Raw genomic sequence first — 26,716 nt, 5'->3', positions numbered from 1 at the left:
CAGTATGTGAGTGTGTGCCCTGTGTATAGATACTGTACAGGATGTGAGTGTTTTCCCTGTGTATAGATACAGTACAGTATGTGAGTGCCCTGTATATAGATACAGTACAGTATGTGAGTGTGTGCCCTGTGTATATATACAGTACAGTATGTGAGTGTGTGCCCTGTGCATAGATACAGTACAGTATGTGAGAGTGTGCCCTGTGTATAGATACAGTACAGTATGTGAGTGTGTGCCCTGTGTATATATACAGTACAGTATCTGAGTGTGTGCCCTGTGTATAGATACAGTACAGTATGTGAGTGCCCTGTGTATAGATACAGTACAGTATGTGAGTGCCCTGTGTATATATACAGTACAGTATGTGAGTGTGTGCCCTGTGTATAGATACAGTACAGTATGTGAGTGTTTTCCCTGTGTATAGATACAGTACAGTATGTGAGTGTGTGCCCTGTGTATAGATAGATACAGTACAGTATAAGAGTGCCCTGTGCATAGATACAGTACAGTATGTGAGTGTGTGCCCTGTGCATAGATACAGTACAGTATGTGAGTGTGTGCCCTGTGTATAGATACAGTACAGTATGTGAGTGTTTTCCCTGTGTATAGATACAGTACAGTATGTGAGTGTGTGCCCTGTGTATAGATACAGTACAGCATGTGAGTGTGTGCCCTGTGTATAGATACAGTACAGTATGTGAGTGTTTTCCCTGTGTATAGATACAGTACAGTATGTGAGTGAGTGCCCTGTGTATAGATACAGTACAGTATGTGAGTGCCCTGTGCATAGATACAGTACAGTATGTGAGTGTGTGCCCTGTGTATAGATACAGTACAGTATGTGAGTGTTTTCCCTGTGTATAGATACAGTACAGTATGTGAGTGTGTGCCCTGTGTATAGATATATTATTATTATCATTTATTTGTATAGTGCCGCCAAATTCCGTAGCGCAGGGTACGATAGGGGTATACAATGACAAAGATTTGTGATACAATACAAAACATATCAAGACTAAACAAATCTAGTACAGGAGGAAGAGGGCCCTGCTCCGGAGAGACACAGTCTTTGTAGGTTAGTGTGTGCCCTGTGTATAGATACAGTACAGTATGTGAGTGTTTTCCCTGTGTATAGATACAGTACAGTATGTGAGTGCCCTGTGTATAGATACAGTACAGTATGTGAGTGCCCTGTGTATAGATACAGTACAGTATGTGAGTGTGTGCCCTGTGTATAGATACAGTACAGTATGTGAGTGTGTGCCCTGTGTATAGATACAGTACAGTATGTGTGTGCCCTGTGTATAGATACAGTACAGTATGTGAGTGTTTTCCCTGTGTATAGATACAGTACAGTATGTGAGTGTTTTCCCTGTGTATAGATATAGTACAGTATGTGAGTGTGTGCCCTGTGTATAGATACAGTACAGTATGTGAGTGCCCTGTGCATAGATACAGTACAGTATAAGAGTGCCCTGTGCATAGATACAGTACAGTATGTCAGTGTGTGCCCTGTGCATAGATACAGTACAGTATGTGAGTGTGTGCCCTGTGTATAGATATAGTACAGTATGTGAGTGTTTTCCTTGTTCATAGATACAGTACAGTATGTGAGTGTGTGCCCTGTGTATAGATACAGTACAGTGTGTGACTGTGTGCCCTGTTTATAGATACAGTACAGTATGTGAGTGTGTGCCCTGTGCATAGATACAGTACAGTATGTGAGTGTGTGCCCTGTGCATAGATACAGTACAGTATGTGAGTGTGTGCCTGTGCATAGATACAGTACAGTATGTGAGTGTGTGCCCTGTGCATAGATACAGTACAGTATGTGAGTGTGTGCCCTGTGTATAGATACAGTACAGTATGTGAGTGTGTGCCCTGTGTATAGATACAGTACAGTATGTGAGTGTGTGCCCTGTGTATATATACAGTACAGTATCTGAGTGTGTGCCCTGTGTATAGATACAGTACAGTATGTGAGTGCCCTGTGTATAGATACAGTACAGTATGTGAGTGCCCTGTGTATATATACAGTACAGTATGTGAGTGTGTGCCCTGTGTATAGATACAGTACAGTATGTGAGTGCCCTGTGCATAGATACAGTAAAGTATGGGAGTACCCTGTGCATAGATACAGTACAGTATGTGAGTGCCCTGTGCATAGATACAGTACAGTATGTGAGTGTGTGCCCTGTGTATAGATACAGTACAGTATGTGAGTGCCCTGTGCATAGATACAGTACAGTATGGGAGTGCCCTGTGCATAGATACAGTACAGTATGTGAGTGTGTGCCCTGTGTATAGATACAGTACAGTATGTGAGTGTGTGCCCTGTGTATAGATACAGTACAGTATGTGAGTGTGTGCCCTGTGTATAGATACAGTACAGTATGTGAGTACCCTGTTTATAGATACAGTACAGTATGTGAGTGTGTGCCCTGTGCATAGATACAGTACAGTATGTGAGTGTGTGCCCTGTGTATAGATACAGTACAGTATGTGAGTGTCCTGTATATAGATACAGTACAGTATGTGAGTGTGTGCCCTGTGTATAGATACAGTACAGTATGTGAGTGTGTGCCCTGTGCATAGATACAGTACAGTATGTGAGTGTGTGCCCTGTGTATAGATACAGTACAGTATGTGAGTGTGTGCCCTGTGCATAGATACAGTACAGTATGGGAGTGCCCTGTGCATAGATACAGTACAGTATGTGAGTGTGTGCCCTGTGTATAGATACAGTACAGTATGTGAGTGTGTGCCCTGTGCATAGATACAGTACAGTATGTGAGTGTGTGCCCTGTGTATAGATACAGTACAGTATGTGAGTGCCCTGTGTATAGATACAGTACAGTATGTGAGTGTGTGCCCTGTGTATAGATACAGTACAGTATGTGAGTGCCCTGTGCATAGATACAGTACAGTATGTGAATGCCCTGTGCATAGATACAGTACAGTATGTGAGTGCCCTGTGCATAGATACAGTACAGTATGTGAATGCCCTGTGCATAGATACAGTACAGTATGTGAGTGCCCTGTGCATAGATACAGTACAGTATGTGAGTGCCCTGTGCATAGATACAGTACAGTATTTGAGTGCCCTGTGCATAGATACAGTACAGTATGTGAGTGTGTGCCCTGTGTATAGATACAGTACAGTATGTGAGTGCCCTGTGCATAGATACAGTACAGTATGTGAATGCCCTGTGCATAGATACAGTACAGTATGTGAGTGCCCTGTGCATAGATACAGTACAGTATGTGAATGCCCTGTGCATAGATACAGTACAGTATGTGAGTGCCCTGTGCATAGATACAGTACAGTATGTGAGTGCCCTGTGCATAGATACAGTACAGTATTTGAGTGCCCTGTGCATAGATACAGTACAGTATGTGAGTGCCCTGTGCATAGATACAGTACAGTATGTGAGTGTGTGCCCTGTGTATAGATACAGTACAGTATGTGAGTGAACTCTGTATAGATACAGTACAGGATGTGAGTGTGTGCCCTGTGTATAGATACAGTACAGTATGTGAGTGCCCTGTGCATAGATACAGTACAGTATGTGAGTGTGTGCCTGTGTATAGATACAGTACAGTATGTGAGTGTGTGCCTGTGTATAGATACAGTACAGTATGTGAGTGTGTGTGCCCTGTGTATAGATACAGTACAGTATGTGAGTGTGTGCCCTGCGTATAGATACAGTACAGTATGTGAGTGCCCTGTGCATAGATACAGTACAGTATGTCAGTGTGTGCCCTGTGCATAGATACAGTACAGTATGTGAGTGTGTGCCCTGTGTATAGATATAGTACAGTATGTGAGTGTTTTCCCTGTTCATAGATACAGTACAGTATGTGAGTGTGTGCCCTGTGTATAGATACAGTACAGTGTGTGACTGTGTGCCCTGTTTATAGATACAGTACAGTATGTGAGTGTGTGCCCTGTGCATAGATACAGTACAGTATGTGAGTGTGTGCCCTGTGCATAGATACAGTACAGTATGTGAGTGTGTGCCCTGTGCATAGATACAGTACAGTATGTGAGTGTGTGCCCTGTGTATAGATACAGTACAGTATGTGAGTGTGTGCCCTGTGTATAGATACAGTACAGTATGTGAGTGTGTGCCTGTGTATAGATACAGTACAGTATGTGAGTGTGTGCCCTGTGCATAGATACAGTACAGTATGTGAGTGTGTGCCCTGTGTATAGATACAGTACAGTATGTGAGTGCCCTGTGCATAGATACAGTACAGTATGGGAGTACCCTGTGCATAGATACAGTACAGTATGTGAGTGTGTGCCCTGTGTATAGATACAGTACAGTATGTGAGTGTGTGCCCTGTGTATAGATACAGTACAGTATGTGAGTGTGTGCCCTGTGCATAGATACATTACAGTATGTGAGTGCCCTGTGCATAGATACAGTACAGTATGTGAGTGTGTGCCCTGTTTATAGATACAGTACAGTATGTGAGTGCCCTGTGCATAGATACAGTACAGTATGGGAGTGCCCTGTGCATAGATACAGTACAGTATGTGAGTGTGTGCCCTGTGTATAGATACAGTACAGTATGTGAGTGTGTGCCCTGTGTATAGATACAGTACAGTATGTGAGTGTGTGCCCTGTGTATAGATACAGTACAGTATGTGAGTACCCTGTTTATAGATACAGTACAGTATGTGAGTGTGTGCCCTGTGCATAGATACAGTACAGTATGTGAGTGTGTGCCCTGTGTATAGATACAGTACAGTATGTGAGTGTCCTGTATATAGATACAGTACAGTATGTGAGTGTGTGCCCTGTGTATAGATACAGTACAGTATGTGAGTGTGTGCCCTGTGCATAGATACAGTACAGTATGTGAGTGTGTGCCCTGTGTATAGATACAGTACAGTATGTGAGTGTGTGCCCTGTGCATAGATACAGTACAGTATGGGAGTGCCCTGTGCATAGATACAGTACAGTATGTGAGTGTGTGCCCAGTGTATAGATACAGTACAGTATGTGAGTGTGTGCCCTGTGCATAGATACAGTACAGTATGTGAGTGTGTGCCCTGTGTATAGATACAGTACAGTATGTGAGTGCCCTGTGTATAGATACAGTACAGTATGTGAGTGTGTGCCCTGTGTATAGATACAGTACAGTATGTGAGTGCCCTGTGCATAGATACAGTACAGTATGTGAATGCCCTGTGCATAGATACAGTACAGTATGTGAGTGCCCTGTGCATAGATACAGTACAGTATGTGAATGCCCTGTGCATAGATACAGTACAGTATGTGAGTGCCCTGTGCATAGATACAGTACAGTATGTGAGTGCCCTGTGCATAGATACAGTACAGTATTTGAGTGCCCTGTGCATAGATACAGTACAGTATGTGAGTGCCCTGTGCATAGATACAGTACAGTATGTGAGTGTGTGCCCTGTGTATAGATACAGTACAGTATGTGAGTGCCCTGTGTATAGATACAGTACAGGATGTGAGTGTGTGCCCTGTGTATAGATACAGTACAGTATGTGAGTGCCCTGTGTATAGATACAGTACAGTATGTGAGTGCCCTGTGCATAGATACAGTACAGTATGTGAGTGTGTGCCTGTGTATAGATACAGTACAGTATGTGAGTGTGTGCCTGTGTATAGATACAGTACAGTATGTGAGTGTGTGCCTGTGTATAGATACAGTACAGTATGTGAGTGTGTGTGCCCTGTGTATAGATACAGTACAGTATGTGAGTGTGTGCCCTGTGTATAGATACAGTACAGTATGTGAGTGCCCTGTGCATAGATACAGTACAGTATATGAGTGTGTGCCCTGTGTATAGATACAGTATAGTATGTGAGTGCCCTGTGTATAGATGCAGTACAGTATGTGAATGTGTGCCCTGTGTATAGATACAGTACAGTATGTGAGTGTGTGCCCTGTGTATAGATACAGTACAGTATGTGAGTGTGTGCCCTGTGTATAGATACAGTACAGTATGTGAGTGCCCTGTGCATAGATACAGTACAGTATGTGAGTGTGTGCCCTGTCTATAGATACAGTACAGTATGTGAGTGCCCTGTGCATAGATACAGTACAGTATATGAGTGTGTGCCCTGTGTATAGATACAGTATAGTATGTGAGTGCCCTGTGTATAGATACAGTACAGTATGTGAGTGCCCTGTGCATAGATACAGTACAGTATATGAGTGTGTGCCCTGTGTATAGATACAGTATAGTATGTGAGTGTGTATAGATACAGTACAGTATGTGAGTGTGTGTGCCCTGTGTATAGATACAGTACAGTATGTGAGTGTGTGCCCTGTGTATAGATACAGTACAGTATGTGAGTGCCCAGTGCATAGATACAGTACAGTATATGAGTGTGTGCCCTGTGTATAGATACAGTATAGTATGTGAGTGCCCTGTGTATAGATACAGTACAGTATGTGAGTGTGTGCCCTGTGTATAGATACAGTACAGTATGTGAGTGTGTGCCCTGTGTATAGATACAGTACAGTATGTGAGTGTGTTCCCTGTGTATAGATACAGTACAGTATGTGAGTGCCCTGTGCATAGATACAGTACAGTATGTGAGTGTGTGCCCTGTCTATAGATACAGTACAGTATGTGAGTGTGTGCCCTGTGTATAGATACAGTACAGTATGTGAGTGCCCTGTGCATAGATACAGTACAGTATGTGAGTGTGTGCCCTGTGTATAGATACAGTATAGTATGTGAGTGCCCTGTGTATAGATACAGTACAGTATGTGAGTGTTTGCCCTGTGTATAGATACAGTACAGTATGTGAGTGTGTGCCCTGTGTATAGATACAGTACAGTATGTGAGTGCCCTGTGCATAGATACAGTACAGTATGTGAGTGTGTGCCCTGTCTATAGATACAGTACAGTATGTGAGTGTGTGCCCTGTGTATAGATACAGTACAGTATGTGAGTGCCCTGTGCATAGATACAGTACAGTATGTGAGTGTGTGCCCTGTGTATAGATACAGTATAGTATGTGAGTGCCCTGTGTATAGATACAGTACAGTATGTGAGTGTGTGCCCTGTGTATAGATACAGTACAGTATGTGAGTGTGTGCCCTGTGTATAGATACAGTACAGTATGTGAGTGTGTGCCTTGTGTATAGATACAGTACAGTATGTGAGTGTGTGCCCTGTGTATAGATACAGTACAGTATGTGAGTTTGTGCCTGTGTATAGATACAGTACAGTATGTGAGTGAGTGCCCTGTGTATAGATACAGTACAGTATGTGAGTGTGTGCCCTGTGTATAGATACAGTACAGTATGTGAGTGCCCTGTGTATAGATACAGTACATTATGTGAGTGTGTGCCCTGTGTATAGATACAGTACAGTATGTGAGTGTGTGCCCTGTGTATAGATACAGTACAGTATGTGAGTGTGTGCCCTGTGTATAGATACAGTACAGTATGTGAGTGTGTGCCCTGTGTATAGATACAGTACAGTATGTGAGTGTGTGCCCTGTGTATAGATACAGTACAGTATGTGAGTGCCCTGTGTATAGATACAGTACAGTATGTGAGTGCCCTGTGCATAGATACAGTACAGTATGTGAATGCCCTGTGCATAGATACAGTGCAGTATGTGAGTGCCCTGTGCATAGATACAGTACAGTATGTGAGTGCCCTGTGTATAGATACAGTACAGTATGTGAGTGCCCTGTGCATAGATACAGTACAGTATGTGAGTGCCCTGTGTATAGATACAGTACAGTATGTGAGTGCCCTGTGCATAGATACAGTACAGTATGTGAGTGCCCTGTGCATAGATACAGTACAGTATGTGAGTGCCCTGTGCATAGATACAGTACAGTATGTGAGTGCCCTGTGCATAGATACAGTACAGTATGTGAGTGTGTGCCCTGTGTATATATACAGTACAGTATGTGAGTGTGTGCCCTGTGCATAGATACAGTACAGTATGTGAGTGCCCTGTGCATAGATACAGTACAGTATGTGAGTGTGTGCCCTGTGCATAGATACAGTACAGTATGTGAGTGTGTGCCCTGTGTATATATACAGTACAGTATGTGAGTGTGTGCCCTGTGCATAGATACAGTACAGTATGTGAGTGCCCTGTGCATAGATACAGTACAGTATGTGAGTGTGTGCCCTGTGTATAGATACAGTACAGTATGTGAGTGCCCTGTGTATAGATACAGTACAGTATGTGAGTGCCCTGTGCATAGATACAGTACAGTATGTGAGTGAATGCCCTGTGTATAGATACAGTACAGTATGTGAGTGTGTGCCCTGTGTATATATACAGTACAGTATGTGAGTGTGTGCCCTGTGCATAGATACAGTACAGTATGTGAGTGCCCTGTGCATAGATACAGTACAGTATGTGAGTGCCCTGTGCATAGATACAGTACAGTATGTGAGTGTGTGCCCTGTGTATATATACAGTACAGTATGTGAGTGTGTGCCCTGTGTATATATACAGTACAGTATGTGAGTGCCCTGTGCATAGATACAGTACAGTATGTGAGTGAATGCCCTGTGTATAGATACAGTACAGTATGTGAGTGTGTGCCCTGTGTATATATACAGTACAGTATGTGAGTGTGTGCCCTGTGTATAGATACAGTACAGTATGTGAGTGTGTGCCCTGTGTATAGATACAGTACAGTATGTGAGTGTGTGCCCTGTGTATAGATACAGTACAGTATGTGAGTGTGTGCCCTGTGTATAGATACAGTACATTATGTGAGTGTGTGCCCTGTGTATATATACAGTACAGTATGTGAGTGTGTGCCCTGTGCATAGATACAGTACAGTATGTGAGTGTGTGCCCTGTGTATAGATACAGTACAGTATGTGAGTGTGTGCCCTGTGCATAGATACAGTACAGTATGTGAGTGTGTGCCCTGTGTATAGATACAGTACAGTATGTGAGTGTGTGCCCTGTGTATAGATACAGTACAGTATGTGAGTGCCCTGTGTATAGATACAGTACAGTATGTGAGTGTGTGCCCTGTGTATAGATACAGTACAGTATGTGAGTGTGTGCCCTGTGTATAGATACAGTACAGTATGTGAGTGCCCTGTGTATAGATACAGTACAGTATGTGAGTGTGTGCCTGTGCATAGATACAGTACAGTATGTGAGTGTGTGCCCTGTGCATAGATACAGTACAGTATGTGAGTGTGTGCCCTGTGTATAGATACAGTACAGTATGTGAGTGTGTGCCCTGTGTATAGATACAGTACAGTATGTGAGTGTGTGCCCTGTGTATAGATACAGTACAGTATGTGAGTGTGTGCCCTGTGTATAGATACAGTACAGTATGTGAGTGTGTGCCCTGTGTATAGATACAGTACAGTATGTGAGTGTGTGCCCTGTGTATATATACAGTATAGTATGTGAGTGTGTGCCCTGTGCATAGATACAGTACAGTATGTGAGTGTGTGCCTGTGCATAGATACAGTACAGTATGTGAGTGTGTGCCCTGTGCATAGATACAGTACAGTATGTGATGTGTGCCCTGTGTATAGATACAGTACAGTATGTGAGTGTGTGCCCTGTGTATAGATACAGTACAGTATGTGAGTGTGTGCCCTGTGTATAGATACAGTACAGTATGTGAGTGTGTGCCCTGTGTATAGATACAGTACAGTATGTGAGTGTGTGCCCTGTGCATAGATACAGTACAGTATGTGAGTGAGTGCCCTGTGTATAGATACAGTACAGTATGTGAGTGTGTGCCCTGTGCATAGATACAGTACAGTATGTGAGTGTGTGCCCTGTGTATAGATACAGTACAGTATGTGAGTGTTTTCCCTGTGTATAGATACAGTACAGTATGTGAGTGTGTGCCCTGTGTATAGATATATTATTATTATCATTTATTTGTATAGTGCCGCCAAATTCCGTAGCGCAGGGTACGATAGGGGTATACAATGACAAAGATTTGTGATACAATACAAAACATATCAAGACTAAACAAATCTAGTACAGGAGGAAGAGGGCCCTGCTCCGGAGAGCTCACAGTCTATAGGTTTAGGGTGCAGAGACATAAGGTTGGGGTAGCTTGTTACATCGGTTGTATTTGCAGCAGTGAGTCAGGCAGTTCATGTATTAGCTTGGTTCGGATGCGGGATGGAGGAGAGATGGTAAGCCTCTCTGAATAGGTGGGTTTTCAAGGATCTTCTGAAGCTATACAAGGTTGGAGACAGTCTGATGGAGCGGGGTAGAGGGTTCCAGAGGACAGGAGCAGCACGTGCGAAGTCTTGGAGGCGAGAGTGGGATGTAGAGATAACAGGAGTGCAGAGACGTAGGTCAGAGGTTGATCGAAGAGGACGGGATGGGGAGTATTTCACGATGAGAGAGGAAATATAGTTGGGAGTTAGACTGTTGAGTGCTTTGTAGGTTAGTGTGTGCCCTGTGTATAGATACAGTACAGTATGTGAGTGTTTTCCCTGTGTATAGATACAGTACAGTATGTGAGTGCCCTGTGTATAGATACAGTACAGTATGTGAGTGCCCTGTGTATAGATACAGTACAGTATGTGAGTGTGTGCCCTGTGTATAGATACAGTACAGTATGTGAGTGTGTGCCCTGTGTATAGATACAGTACAGTATGTGTGTGCCCTGTGTATAGATACAGTACAGTATGTGAGTGTTTTCCCTGTGTATAGATACAGTACAGTATGTGAGTGTTTTCCCTGTGTATAGATATAGTACAGTATGTGAGTGTGTGCCCTGTGTATAGATACAGTACAGTATGTGAGTGCCCTGTGCATAGATACAGTACAGTATAAGAGTGCCCTGTGCATAGATACAGTACAGTATGTCAGTGTGTGCCCTGTGCATAGATACAGTACAGTATGTGAGTGTGTGCCCTGTGTATAGATATAGTACAGTATGTGAGTGTTTTCCCTGTTCATAGATACAGTACAGTATGTGAGTGTGTGCCCTGTGTATAGATACAGTACAGTGTGTGACTGTGTGCCCTGTTTATAGATACAGTACAGTATGTGAGTGTGTGCCCTGTGCATAGATACAGTACAGTATGTGAGTGTGTGCCCTGTGCATAGATACAGTACAGTATGTGAGTGTGTGCCTGTGCATAGATACAGTACAGTATGTGAGTGTGTGCCCTGTGCATAGATACAGTACAGTATGTGAGTGTGTGCCCTGTGTATAGATACAGTACAGTATGTGAGTGTGTGCCCTGTGTATAGATACAGTACAGTATGTGAGTGTGTGCCTGTGTATAGATACAGTACAGTATGTGAGTGTGTGCCTGTGCATAGATACAGTACAGTATGTGAGTGTGTGCCCTGTGCATAGATACAGTACAGTATGTGAGTGTGTGCCCTGTGCATAGATACAGTACAGTATGTGAGTGTGTGCCCTGTGTATAGATACAGTACAGTATGTGAGTGTGTGCCCTGTGTATAGATACAGTACAGTATGTGAGTGTGTGCCCTGTGTATAGATACAGTACAGTATGTGAGTGTGTGCCCTGTGTATAGATACAGTACAGTATGTGAGTGTGTGCCCTGTGTATATATACAGTATAGTATGTGAGTGTGTGCCCTGTGCATAGATACAGTACAGTATGTGAGTGTGTGCCTGTGCATAGATACAGTACAGTATGTGAGTGTGTGCCCTGTGCATAGATACAGTACAGTATGTGAGTGTGTGCCCTGTGTATAGATACAGTACAGTATGTGAGTGTGTGCCCTGTGTATAGATACAGTACAGTATGTGAGTGTGTGCCCTGTGTATAGATACAGTACAGTATGTGAGTGTGTGCCCTGTGTATAGATACAGTACAGTATGTGAGTGTGTGCCCTGTGCATAGATACAGTACAGTATGTGAGTGTGTGCCCTGTGTATATATACAGTACAGTATGTGAGTGTGTGCCCTGTGCATATATACAGTACAGTATGTGAGTGTGTGCCCTGTGTATATATACAGTACAGTATGTGAGTGTGTGCCCTGTGTATAGATACAGTACAGTATGTGAGTGTGTGCCCTGTGTATAGATACAGTACAGTATGTGAGTGTGTGCCCTGTGTATATATACAGTACAGTATGTGAGTGTGTGCCCTGTGTATAGATACAGTACAGTATGTGAGTGTGTGCCCTGTGTATAGATACAGTACAGTATGTGAGTGCCCTGTGTATAGATACAGTACAGTATGTGAGTGCCCTGTGTATAGATACAGTACAGTATGTGAGTGTGTGCCCTGTGTATAGATACAGTACAGTGTGTGAGTGTGTGCCCTGTGTATAGATACAGTACAGTATGTGAGTGTGTGCCTGTGTATATATACAGTACAGTATGTGAGTGTGTGCCCTGTGTATAGATACAGTACAGTATGTGAGTGCCCTGTGCATAGATACAGTACAGTATGTGAGTGCCCTGTGTATATATACAGTACAGTATGTGAGTGCCCTGTGCATAGATACAGTACAGTATGTGAGTGCCCTGTGTATATATACAGTACAGTATGTGAGTGCCCTGTGCATAGATACAGTACAGTATGTGAGTGTGTGCCTGTGTATATATACAGTACAGTATGTGAGTGTGTGCCCTGTGTATAGATACAGTACAGTATGTGAGTGTGTGCCCTGTGTATAGATACAGTACAGTATGTGAGTGTGTGCCCTGTGTATAGATACAGTACAGTATGTGAGTGCCCTGTGCATAGATACAGTACAGTATGTGAGTGCCCTGTGTATAGATACAGTACAGTATGTGAGTGCCCTGTGCATAGATACAGTACAGTATGTGAGTGTGTGCCCTGTGTATAGATACAGTACAGCATGTGAGTGTGTGCCCTGTGTATAGATACAGTACAGTATGTGAGTGCCCTGTGTATAGATACAGTACAGTATGTGAGTGTGTGCCCTGTGTATAGATACAGTACAGTATGTGAGTGTGTGCCCTGTGTATAGATACAGTACAGTATGTGAGTGTGTGCCCTGTGCATAGATACAGTACAGTATGTGAGTGCCCTGTGTATATATACAGTACAGTATGTGAGTGTGTGCCCTGTGTATAGATACAGTACAGTATGTGAGTGCCCTGTGCATAGATACAGTACAGTATATGAGTGTGTGCCCTGTGTATGGATACAGTACAGTATGTGAGTGCCCTGTGTATATATACAGTACAGTATGTGAGTGTGTGCCCTGTGTATAGATACAGTACAGTATGTGAGTGCCCTGTGTATAGATACAGTACAGTATGTTTTGCTTCCTGCTTAGAGAGGGTGTGGCCTATAAAGCCATGTGACTGTGAAGTCACTTCTCTCAGGGTTGGTATTTTAGGGACTTTCCTGATCGCTCCAACTTCCCTGGGGCCCTTCCCCTCCTCTGTTTTCTCTCACTTTACCTTTCCCTCACTCGCCTGCTGTATTTCCCCACAGTCCCTGGTATCAGCGTGCCCCGCTTCCTGCAGCTGGCATTCTCTGACCTGTTTGACAGCCTGTATTCACTAAGAGGATCTGTTGTGCCTTCCCTGCACACTGGGGACCGTCCTTACTGGCTCTTTATGATTAGACAAATAACTTCTGCAACGTGACATCCTGGATCTTACACTTTAAACTCTTCTCAAGACCCACAAGAGACAACCACCTGGGAACATAACTGCTTATAAAATGGAAAAAACAGACTTTGTAAGTAACTGGATTGTTCATGTCCCAGTGCCTTCTGGGCTATGTTCTGTACAAATGATGGTGTCCCCACTACAGGGTGATTTAATAGATCATCTGTACTTTCATTAAATCACATTTTTTTTATCCTCATATTATCAATAATTCAGCCTTCTCTTTAAACTACTTCTTATAGTCCAGACACTGTTCCTATGTGACTTAATGGCACATTAGTCTCCTTCTGTCCCATAAAGTTTCTTTGATTTATTTTAAGTGCAGAAGTTGTGTTATACAGGAAATTATAAACCTAATTAATATTAATAAAAACATGGAAATAACATGGCACTTCAGAGTAAGACTGATGTCTTTGAGACAAAGGGTTAATAGTTGGAGGTTATGATGGTTTTTCTTATGGTGCTTGCTCTTTATACTGAGTTATATTTGTCTGGGGAATGACACCAGATATCAGCAAATGTTGCTGGATTTATTTCTATAAATGTATCCACATGTTTGTTTTGTGTATAATGTAATGTTGTTATAATGTTATGTAGTATCAGTATATTTATGTAACTGGAAGTAGAAATAATAAAGACACAATGTGTTTGTAGCTATATAAAATGCTCCTGTGTTTATAGATTAAGTGATACTCCTTATTACTCTAGTCTGCAACATTTTCAGTATTTAGGAAATACTGCTTCTTCCTGAAGCATTGGTAATACGCTTTGTGCAGCAGCCTGCAGCATTACTGACATTCAGAGCATGCAATCTCAGTATATGCTAGAAGCTCAGCATTGTTTTTGTTTGTAATATGTGTAATACTCTTTACTGATCTAACCTGAAGTTCTACAGCTGCATTATTCTGCAAATAATTCCTTTGTCACCTAAAGCACTTCTACTCCATACCACTATAGCCTGCTGCATCACTTAATCTGATATTCTATTTAGTTACCTAAGTCCCTAATGTCCAGAGCAGGCCTAATCTGCAACATCCCTGATTTTTAGTAACAGTGATTACCTTATTACCTATGTATAATGTATCATAAAATACACATACACAAAATAATACTATGGTGCAGTAATTATCAGGCCCAGATATCATCTTTATGTATACACATATGTGTAATTGCAACATTTCTTTCTGTAGTTATGAAATGTGAGTGTTAATGTCTGGAATGCATTTTCACCTTGTTTGCTGCACTTGTTATTCAAAAGTCAAACTCCCCTCACTATTTGCCTTATTTGATGGAGCCACATCCTACCTGCTACCGGAGTAAACAAACTTTCCTCTGTTATTTTGTTAGCAAAATGTCCATTGTTTTGAAGTATTTTATTTTATCACCTCTGCTAAGGCCAATTAGAGGCAGACATGTGGCAAGGTTGTGCTTCTGACGTCTTAACTTTAGAATTGGAAAACACATAATTTTCAGATTTAAATGACAGAAAAAAAGAGTGAAAAATAAATTTATTGATATGGTAAAGGTATTTTTTTTACAACACAATATTAAAGGTTTTATGTGACTCAAGGTACTTATTTTCCCTTTAGTAAGGAACACTACAATTAGTAGCGAGTGTGTGATGTCATTTCACAAACCTGGAAAGCATTGATTCAGTCTTCACCCTTTGTTTTCTGGTTACATTTAAAATCTAATTCAAGAATTCCAAAATTGTTCCTACCCGGCTCTCTATATTTCTCTAATAATGTGTTATTCTAGTATTTTGATTTTCAGTAAAGGACAAACATCTCAAACAAGGGCTAAGGGCTTTATTAGGCAAAGCAGGCAGCTGCCTAAAACTCCCTGCAACATCACAAGTTTAAAATTGTGCAATTCAGAGATTTGTACCCTCTCGTTTTCACCTCTATCTAGTAACTGTTTTCCTCTCAGTGAATAAAATTAGTTCAACTGTAAAGGACACAAAAATGCTTTCCAGTCGTTGCAGATCAATCAAAATGAAATGGGAAAAAACACCCTGGACAAGCCAACCCACATAGTCATATGCACAAATAACAACTTCAAAAGAAAAGAAGTTAGTAAAAAGCAAATCAAAACAACCTTATTGACACTGAAATAGCGAAATACGACCGCGAGATGAAATACTTCACATGAACAGTCTTTATAAATACTCAGCATTTGTGAGGGTGAAAATCCCAAGAACACCTCTGAAATGCCACAAACGCCACTGTCAGCACCTTGTTTGTATCTGTGACGTCGCCGAAACACCTTCTGTTCTATCCAGTTAGGCTATTTTTTATTAGCCAGTGATGATCCAACAAGAATTATATCTGAAGCTTCAACAATTAAATAAAATAATTAGTAATAATAATAATGGTTACTTCAGCAATTATTACCTATTCACTAGTATAGCAAGCTAAGCTTTCCCTCTGTGGGAGTCCTGGTAAACGTTTTGTAAGTCAGTATTATCTTAACAATACATCAAGTGGGGTTTATTATACCTTGTGCTACACTCTTGTAGTAACTTGTATTGATAGAATTCACAGGAAATAGTCTTTTGCCTTCTTGCATTAGGTAGAAATCTCCCAGGTGTCTTCAGGCCTCATCTTTAGATACACCTTGACTTTTTGACCTGTCGTGCACACCTACTCAACATTTCCAGAATTTGTCCTTTCCTTACTCAAGAAACTATAAGATACTTTTTTTATTAATTTTGCCACATAGTGACTGTTGCAACTTACTCCTTAATGGCCTTCCCAAACACTGCATCTCCCCCCTCCAATCTATCATGAATGCTTTAACTAGACTCATTGACATAAATTGCTGTTCTACATCAGCTGCTCCGCTCTGTCAATCTTTACACCATACACTTCAGAATACAATTCAAAGTATTAACCCTAACTTACAAAGTATTAACCCTAACTTACAAAGTATTAACCCTAACTTACAAAGTATTTGCCCTACCTTACAAAGTATTTGCCCTACCTTACAAAGTATTAACCCTAACTTACAAAGTATTAGCCCTAACTTACAAAGTATTAGCCCTAACTTACAAAGTATTAGCCCTAACTTACAAAGTATTAACCCTAACTTACCAAGTATTAACCCTAACTTACAAAGTATTAGCCCTAACTTACAAAGTATTAACCCTAACTTACAAAGTATTAACCCTAACTTACAAAGTATTAGCCCTAACTTACAAAGTATTAACCCTAACTTACAAAGCACTCAACAGCCTAACTCCCAACTATATTTCCTCTCTCATATCCAAATATTCCCCCACCCATTCTCTTTTGATCCAACTCTGACCTACGTCTCTCCACTCATAAATTATCTCTACATCCCTCTCTCACCTCCAAGACTTGTCATGTGCTGCTCCTGACCTTTGGCACTCTATGTCCCACACCATCACTCTTTCTCCAACCTTGTATAGCTTCAGACGCTCTTTAATAACCAACCTATTCAGAGCTTAGCATCTCTCCTCTGTTTTTATCCTACCCAAAATAAATCTTGAACTGCCTGACTCACTGCTGCGACTACAGCCCATGTGACAAGCTACCCAACACCTTATGTCTCTGCACCCTCAACCTGTAGACTGTTATCTCTTCAGAGCAGGGCCCTTCTCCTGTACACATTTTTGTTTAGTCTGTTATGTATTTGTATCTTATCACAAATCCGTCATTGTATACCCCTGTCTCAGTACCCAGCGCTATGGAATTGTGTGGCCCTATACAAATAAATGATAATAATTGGTTCTGATATCATATGTGAGATGTAATATGTTGGGCACCTAATAAGAATAGATGTTAATAGAATGAATACCAACTAACGAATCTGTAAAAAAAAGTGATGCTCAGTGAATTTTAAACATGGTATGACCACCCGAGTGATGCACTTTATGCAGCGGTGTGAGCACCACTGAATCAAGGTCATATAGTACTATGCACTGCGCTGCCGGGCACAGAGAATCGGAGGCTGCTTTAGGATTTTATAAATTGTTGTTTTTGGTGGAAGGTTCATCAGATATTCTAGAATTAATGTACTTTCTCATTACTCACTGCTCCTCATTGCCTCATCACTGCTCCTCACTGCCTCATCACTGCTCCTCACTGCCTCATCACTGCTCCTCACTGCCTTATCACTGCTCCTCACTGACTCATCACTGCTCCTATCTGCCTCATCACTGCTCCTAATGGCTCCTGACTGCTCCTCACTGACTCATCACTGCTCCTCACTGACTCATCACTGCTCCTCACTGCCTTATCACTGCTCCTCACTGACTCATCACTGCTCCTCACTGCCTTATCACTGTTCCTCAATGACTCATCACTGCTCCTCACTGCCTTATCACTGCTCCTCACTGACTCATCACTGCTCCTCACTGCCTTATCACTGCTCCTCACTGACTCATCACTGCTCCTAATGGCTCCTCACTGCTCCTCACTGACTCATCACTGCTCCTCACTGCTTCATCACTGCTCCTCACTGCCTCATCACTGCTCCTCACTGCCTCATCACTGCTCCTCACTGCCTTATCACAGCTCCTCACTGACTCATCACTGCTCCTAATGGCTCCTCACTGCTCCTCACTGACTCATCACTGCTCCTCATTGCCTCATCGCTGCTCCTCATTGCGTCATCACTGCTCCTCACTGCCTCATCACTGCTCCTCACTGCCTTATCACTGCTCCTCACTGACTCATCACTGCTCCTCATTGCCTCATCACTGCTCCTCACTGCTTCATCACTGCTCCTCACTGCCTTATCACTGCTCCTCACTGCTTCATCACTGCTCCTCACTGCTTCATCACTGCTCCTCACTGCTTCATCACTGCTCCTAATGGCTCCTGACTGCTCCTCACTGACTCATCACTGCTCCTCACTGACTCATCACTGCTCCTCACTGACTCCTCACTGCTCCTCACTGCCTTATCACTGCTCCTCACTGACTCATCACTGCTCCTCACTGCCTTATCACTGCTCCTCACTGACTCATCACTGCTCCTCACTGCCTTATCACTGCTCCTCACTGACTCATCACTGCTCCTCACTGCTTCATCACTGCTCCTCACTGCTTCATCACTGCTCCTCACTGCTTCATCACTGCTCCTCACTGCCTTATCACTGCTCCTCACTGCTTCATCACTGCTCCTCACTGCCTCATCACTGCTCCTCACTGCCTTATCACTGCTCCTCACTGACTCATCACTGCTCCTCACTGCCTCATCACTGCTCCTCACTGCCTTATCACTGCTCCTCACTGACTCATCACTGCTCCTCACTGACTCATCACTGCTCCTATCTGCCTCATCACTGCTCCTAATGGCTCCTCCCTGCTCCTCACTGACTCATCACTGCTCCTCACTGACTCATCACTGCTCCTAATGGCTCCTCACTGCTCCTCACTGCCTTATCACTGCTCCTCACTGACTCATCACTGCTCCTATCTGCCTCATCACTGCTCCTAATGGCTCCTCACTGCTCCTCACTGACTCATCACTGCTCCTCACTGACCCATCACTGCTTCTCACTGCCTTATCACTGCTCCTCACTGACTCATCACTGCTCCTATCTGCCTCATCACTGCTCCTAATGGCTCCTCACTGCTCCTCACTGACTCATTACTGCTCCTCACTGCCTCATCACTGCTCCTCACTGCCTTATCACTGCTCCTCACTGACTCATCACTGCTCCTATCTGCCTCATCACTGCTCCTAATGGCTCCTCACTGCTCCTCACTGACTCATCACTGCTCCTCACTGACTCATCACTGCTTCTCACTGCCTTATCACTGCTCCTCACTGCCTTATCACTGCTCCTCACTGACTCATCACTGCTCCTCACTGCCTCATCACTGCTCCTCACTGCCTTATCACTGCTCCTCACTGACTCATCACTGCTCCTATCTGCCTCATCACTGCTCCTAATGGCTCCTCACTGCTCCTCACTGACTCATCACTGCTCCTCACTGACTCATCACTGCTTCTCACTGCCTTATCACTGCTCCTCACTGCCTTATCACTGCTCCTCACTGACTCATCATTGCTCCTCACTGCCTTATCACTGCTCCTCACTAACTCATCACTGCTCCTCACTGCCTCATCACTGCTCCTCACTGACTCATTACTGCTCCTCACTGCCTCATCACTGCTCCTATCTGCCTCATCACTGCTCCTAATGGCTCCTCACTGCTCCTCACTGACTCATCACTGCTCCTCACTGCCTCATCACTGCTCCTCACTGCCTTATCACTGCTCCTCACTGACTCATCACTGCTCCTATCTGCCTCATCACTGCTCCTAATGGCTCCTCACTGCTTCTCACTGACTCATCACTGCTCCTCACTGACTCATCACTGCTTCTCACTGCCTTATCACTGCTCCTCACTGCCTTATCACTGCTCCTCACTGACTCATCATTGCTCCTCACTGCCTTATCACTGCTCCTCACTAACTCATCACTGCTCCTCACTGCCTCATCACTGCTCCTCACTGACTCATTACTGCTCCTCACTGCCTTATCACTGCTTCTCACTGACTCATCACTGCTCCTCACTGCCTCATCACTGCTCCTCACTGCCTCATCACTGCTCCTCTCTGCCTCATCACTGCTCCTCATGGCTCCTCACTGCTTATCACTGCTCCTCTCTGCCTCATCACTGCTCCTCACTGACTCATCACTGCTCCTCACTGCCTTATCACTGCTCCTCACTGACTCATCACTGCTCCTCACTGACTCATCACTGCTCCTCACTGACTCATCACTGCTCCTCACTGACTCATCACTGCCTCATCACTGCCTCATCACTGCTCCTCTCTGCCTCATCACTGCTCCTCATGGCTCCTCACTGCTTATCACTGCTCCTCTCTGCCTCATCACTGCTCCTCACTGACTCATCACTGTTCCTCACTGCCTTATCACTGCTCCTCACTGCCTCATCACTGCTCCTCTCTGCCTCATCACTGCTCCTCATGGCTCCTCACTGCTTATCACTGCCTCATCACTGCTCCTCCTTGCTTCATCACTGCTCCTCACTGCCTCATCACTGCCTCATCACTGCTCCCCATGGTTCCTTACTGCCTCATCACTGCTCCTCCTTGCTTCATCACTGCTCCTCACTGCCTCATCACTGCTCCTCACTGCCTCATCACTGCTCCTCTCTGCCTCATCACTGCTCCTCATGGCTCCTCACTGCTTATCACTGCCTCATCACTGCTCCTCCTTGCTTCATCACTGCTCCTCACTGCCTCATCACTGCTCCTCATGGTTCCTTACTGCCTCATCACTGCTCCTCATGGTTCCTTACTGCCTCATCACTGCTCCTCCTTGCTTCCTCACTGCTCCTCACTGCTCCTCACTGCCTCATCACTGCTCCTCATGGCTCCTTACTGCCTGATCATTGGGTGCTTATGGCTGAAGCGCACAGACATTTGTTGCTGTGATTTGTGTCACGGTGCAAATGAGTATCTATTGTTACTAGTGGGATCTGTCATCTGTGATTCACAATATGTGAGAAAACCCTCCTTGTCTACATCCTGTTTACATGGTGACAGCAGCTATTGCTTTACTAAAAAGCACATGGTGTGGGAGGTTAGAGGAAGCGTTTAAGCTCTGGCAAATGGACTGGAGTTGCCTCTAAAATATCTCCAGTTCTTAAAGAGACACTAAACAACTTGTATTTACAACATTTTACTGCAACCTTGCAATTAACATATCAACAGAGATTGAATGCTATTAGAACAGATTAACACCTTGTTTACTGCAATAGTTTTCTAATGGTTGAACTACACCCACGACTTTCCTTTTTTTTTCGAGGAGCCAATCTGAACTTACACATGTAGATGAGAGGGCCTGCAACTATCATTGTGTTAACAAAATCTCTATTGTTTGGCTTCAGCGGAGAAGATAAGATAACAAACTGCAAATTGGGGACATATATGTGACAGGGTTAAGTGTTACAGTAATGTGTAGGTTTATATTGGTACATTGTGTATAAGGTGTGTTAGAGCTCAGTGTTACAGTAATGTGTAGGTTTATATTGTTACATTGTATATAAGGTGTGTTAGAGCTCAGTGTTATACAGTATATTCTGTGTTACAGTAATGTGTGGGTTTATATAGTTACATTGTATATAAGGTGTGTTAGAGCTCAGTGTTACACAGTGTGTATTCTGTATTACAGTAATGTGTAGGTTTATATAGTTACATTGTATATAAGGTGTGTTAGAGCTCAGTGTTACACGGTGTATATTCTGTGTTACAGTAATGTGTGGGTTTATATAGTTACATTGTATATAAGGTGTGTTAGAGCTCAGTGTTACACAGTGTGTATTCAGTGTTACAGTAATGTGTAGGTTTATATTGGTACATTGTGTATAAGGTGTGTTAGAGCTCAGTGTTACAGTAATGTGTAGGTTTATATTGTTACATTGTATATAAGGTGTGTTAGAGCTCAGTGTTATACAGTATATTCTGTGTTACAGTAATGAGTGGGTTTATATTGTTACATTGTATATAAGGTGTGTTAGAGCTCAGTGTTACACAGTGTGTATTCAGTGTTACAGTAATGTGTAGGTTTATATTGTTACATTGTATATAAGGTGTGTTAGAGCTCAGTGTTACACAGTGTGTATTCTGTATTACAGTAATGTGTAGGTTTATATTGGTACATTGTGTATAAGGTGTGCTAGAGCTCAGTGTTATACAGTGTATATTCTGTGTTACAGTAATGTGTGGGTTTATATAGTTACATTGTATATAAGGTGTGTTAGAGCTCAGTGTTACACAGTGTGTATTCTGTATTACAGTAATGTGTAGGTTTATATTGTTACATTGTATATAAGGTGTGCTAGAGCTCAGTGTTATGCAGTGTGTATTCTGTATTACAGTAATGTGTAGGTTTATATTGTTACATTGTATATAAGGTGTGTTAGAGCTCAGTGTTACAGTAATGTGTAGGTTTATATTGTTACATTGTATATAAGGTGTGTTAGAGCTCAGTGTTACACAGTGTGTATTCAGTGTTACAGTAATGTGTAGGTTTATATTGTTACGTTTTGTATATAAGCTGTGTTAGAGCTCAGTGTTACTTAAACAGCTTTACAATATGATTTCATAATTTTTTTCTACCCTTTGCTGTTTGTAAATTGTTGATTTTCCTGTTCTAAGATTCAGTGTACATTACAGGCTTCACAAGCCTAACCCTGCTACATACTTGCCCCTATCTGGCTTTAGGAGACATGAGAAGATAGCTTTATGTGAGTTTTTCATTACTGAAGAGTGAGTTTTAGCAACTGAGTCAATTTCTAAACTGAAAAAGTTAGGTACAAGGTTCTTGTGTCTTCTCTCTAGAGGAATAGCAACGTTAGCCATGTATAGTGCCAGATGGAATCCTTCTCAGTAATAGGCCACCGATCCTCACCGAGATAGTGTTACATCACATGACAAAGAGCAGCCTATGGGAAGACATTTATAAATGTTATATTGACCCTTACATTTTTATCCCATGAACCTTAAACTGTATGGAATAAGAGGAAGGAGACAAAAAGTTGTTTCATTCTCAACTTAGGCTAATAATGCACCAGGCCAGTGACCCACTAAATTAGTGACATCAAACTGAACTCCTAGGGGCCGAATTATCATTGTATGCTGTCGGCATTTATTATTGGATATGTGTTGTTGATATAGCGCCATAGATAAGGTGCCCCTGTAGCTCTGAACAGAGGCTAACTAGCTAGCCTAAAGGGGAATAGCAATATGTGTTTGTGTTCAGAGCGCCTCAAAAATGGTCTAGGTGTCGATGGGGCTAGTGGTGTAAAAACAGGTTTATTTACAAACTTCCCTATTTAACATACGGATTTCAAAATGGCATAAACATACAATAAGGCAATTAAATTGAAAATGTGGATCCACAATAGAAAAAGTTTTACAGTTTTCAACATAAGATGTATCAAATAAATGTGTAAAAAATGTATAAAAACAATTACGAGACTGAAAGTCCAATTGATAGGCTGGAGATCAATACTGGTGTATAGTGGTAGAATGATGGACTCACTTTAAAAATGTTTTTAAAAAAAATGCATTTATAATTGCACAAGCATTTCTCGTTAAAATCCTTGTGCAATGGTGCCCGCCACACATTGGCCCATAGCAGGGGGTGTCACTAAACCTGATCATATCCGGTCTGGCTGATTGCTGTCCGGCGCCTCAGAGGTGACGGACTAGTTAAGTAGCAGCAGTGTTAAGACCGCTGCTTCTTAACTTCTGTTTCAGACTGACCAAAAGCGGAGTCGGTCGGATACGGCATTCACTGCTTCATAAATTGACCCCTATGTCTCCTGTTTCCAGAGAAAAGCTCCTGGGTCAACCACCATCACTGACTTGGTTATGGCTACAAATGACAAAGTAGGACCTGGCAGGGTGGTACAAAAACTTGCTGTCACCTTATTATGAACACTTAACCGGAAAGCTGTGACAGGGGCTCTATAAGCCAATGCTCAAGGCACAGAGAACTGTGACTCAACTTGTGCCCACAATGCCAAGTCAAAATCAGATGCAGAATTTACAGATGAAAAAGGGATATATTGGAAAATAGCGGCCAAACTAAATTTTATGCAATGAAAGGGGTCAACATGGGGTAAAGATCTTGGGTCTATTGTAAGGTTAGATTGTTGCTTTTCTTGATACAAACCAGACTATGCAGAAGAAAATGACTGCATCACATTACTGGGGCCACCAATACCTCTAGAATAAAGTATAGAAAGAGGGGCAGAGACTGGCACACAGACTGGTAAAGACACACAGAGTGAGAGAGGCTGAGGGACATGAGAAAGAGAGAAATAGGAGTCATCATGGAGGAGAAGGAAAAGGCGGCACCGAAGAAACAGCTGTGGAAATAGGAACAATGTCACTTGAATACTCAGCTAAGAACTGAGTTGACATCTTTATTGCTTCACAGACATCAGAGAATCTTCAAAAAAACACTGTGGTGGCCCCGGAGTGTGACAAAGTCCAGCCGTTAATAACACAATACTGGCAAAAGGCTGCACTGAGAAGATGTTCATAGGGTCAGGGTCATCAGTGGGAAAGTGTCATTGTCTGATTAACCTGTGGCTACCACTGAGAGAGCATTGCATTACGGTGTTCTCTTACAGACATAGGGGCATATTTATCAGGCTCAGTATGGAGTTTGATGCCGCCGGAAACAGAAGTTATGATTCAGCTGTCTCTAGACCGCTGCTCCATAACCTGTCCTCCTGCGCTGAGGCCGCGAACAGAAATCAACCCGATCAAATACAATCGTGTTGATTGACACCCCCTGCTAGTGGACGTTCACAAGAACTGCTGGTGCAATGATAAATGCAGACAGCGTATTCTGTCGGCATTTATCGATGTGCGGCGGACATGATACACTACATCGTATCATGTCCACTCGCACATTAATAAATATACCGCAAAGAGTTAACACCAGCCCTATAACAGTTACATTTCTTCATTACAACAATATGCAACATTCTAACCCTGTGACACCAGATTGTCTTGTCAGTTATGGAAATAGGTTACCTACTTTATTTTCTCTTTTACAGTTCACTCTTATTCCAAGGGCCAGTCTAGTCAAAACTAAATTCTCATGATTCGGATAGGGCAGCAATTTTAAACAAGTTTTCTCCAACATAGGTGTGTCCGGTCCACGGCGTCATCCTTACTTGTGGGATATTCTCTTCCCCAACAGGAAATGGCAAAGAGCCCAGCAAAGCTGGTCACATGATCCCTCCTAGGCTCCGCCTACCCCAGTCATTCTCTTTGCCGTTGTACAGGCAACATCTCCACGGAGATGGCTTAGAGTTTTTTAGTGTTTAACTGTAGTTTTTATTATTCAATCAAGAGTTTGTTATTTTGAAATAGTGCTGGTATGTACTATTTACTCAGAAACAGAAAAGAGATGAAGATTTCTGTTTGTATGAGGAAAATGATTTTAGCAACCGTCACTAAAATCCATGGCTGTTCCACACAGGACTGTTGAGAGCAATTAACTTCAGTTGGAGGAACAGTGAGCAGTCTCTTGCTGCTTGAGGTATGACACATTCTAACAAGACGATGTAATGCTGGAAGCTGTCATTTTCCCTATGGGATCCGGTAAGCCATGTTTATTAAGATCGTAAATAAGGGCTTCACAAGGGCTTATTAAGACTGTAGACTTTTTCTGGGCTAAATCGATTCATTATTAACACATATTTAGCCTTGAGGAATCATTTATTCTGGGTATTTTGATATAATAATATCGGCAGGCACTGTTTTAGACACCTTATTCTTTAGGGGCTTTCCCAAATCATAGGCAGAGCCTCATTTTCGCGCCGGTGTTGCGCACTTGTTTTTGAGAGGCATGACATGCAGTCGCATGTGAGAGGAGCTCTGATACTTAGAAAAGACTTTCTGAAGGCGTCATTTGGTATCGTATTCCCCTTTGGGCTTGGTTGGGTCTCAGCAAAGCAGATACCAGGGACTGTAAAGGGGTTAAAGTTAAAAACGGCTCCGGTTCCGTTATTTTAAGGGTTAAAGCTTCCAAATTTGGTGTGCAATACTTTTAAGGCTTTAAGACACTGTGGTGAAAATTTGGTGAATTTTGAACAATTCCTTCATGTTTTTTCGCAATTGCAGTAATAAAGTGTGTTCAGTTTAAAATTTAAAGTGACAGTAACGGTTTTATTTTAAAACGTTTTTTGTACTTTGTTATCAAGTTTATGCCTGTTTAACATGTCTGAACTACCAGATAGACTGTGTTCTGAATGTGGGGAAGCCAGAATTCCTATTCATTTAAATAAATGTGATTTATGTGACAATGACAATGATGCCCAAGATGATTCCTCAAGTGAGGGGAGTAAGCATGGTACTGCATCATTCCCTCCTTCGTCTACACGAGTCTTGCCCACTCAGGAGGCCCCTAGTACATCTAGCGCGCCAATACTCCTTACTATGCAACAATTAACGGCTGTAATGGATAATTCTGTCAAAAACATTTTAGCCAAAATGAACACTTATCAGCGTAAGCGCGACTGCTCTGTTTTAGATACTGAAGAGCATGACGACGCTGATAATAATGGTTCTGAAGGGCCCCTAACCC

General features: G+C 42.6%; 1 protein-coding gene across 2 annotated transcripts in view; it reads left to right on the top strand.

Moving 5' to 3' along the window:
- Positions 1-26,716, top strand: part of NFKB2 (nuclear factor kappa B subunit 2) — a 178,584-nt gene that overhangs the window by 36,785 nt on the left and 115,083 nt on the right. The window contains exon 1 of one of the 2 annotated variants that reach the window (XM_053691953.1): positions 13,304-13,670. The exons of the other annotated variant lie outside the window; for it this stretch is intronic. Within the exon in view, the coding sequence (XP_053547928.1) occupies positions 13,653-13,670 (18 nt within the window). The 5' untranslated portion in view covers positions 13,304-13,652. Of the gene's footprint in view, positions 1-13,303; positions 13,671-26,716 lie in introns of those variants that run through there. 2 annotated transcript variants of the gene reach the window in all.

Source organism: Bombina bombina, chromosome 9 (assembly GCF_027579735.1).
Source record: "Bombina bombina isolate aBomBom1 chromosome 9, aBomBom1.pri, whole genome shotgun sequence".
Taxonomy (NCBI): Eukaryota; Metazoa; Chordata; class Amphibia; order Anura; family Bombinatoridae; genus Bombina; species Bombina bombina.
Note: the sequence above shows the minus strand (reverse complement) of the source record. Positions and strands in the feature narration are given on the sequence as shown.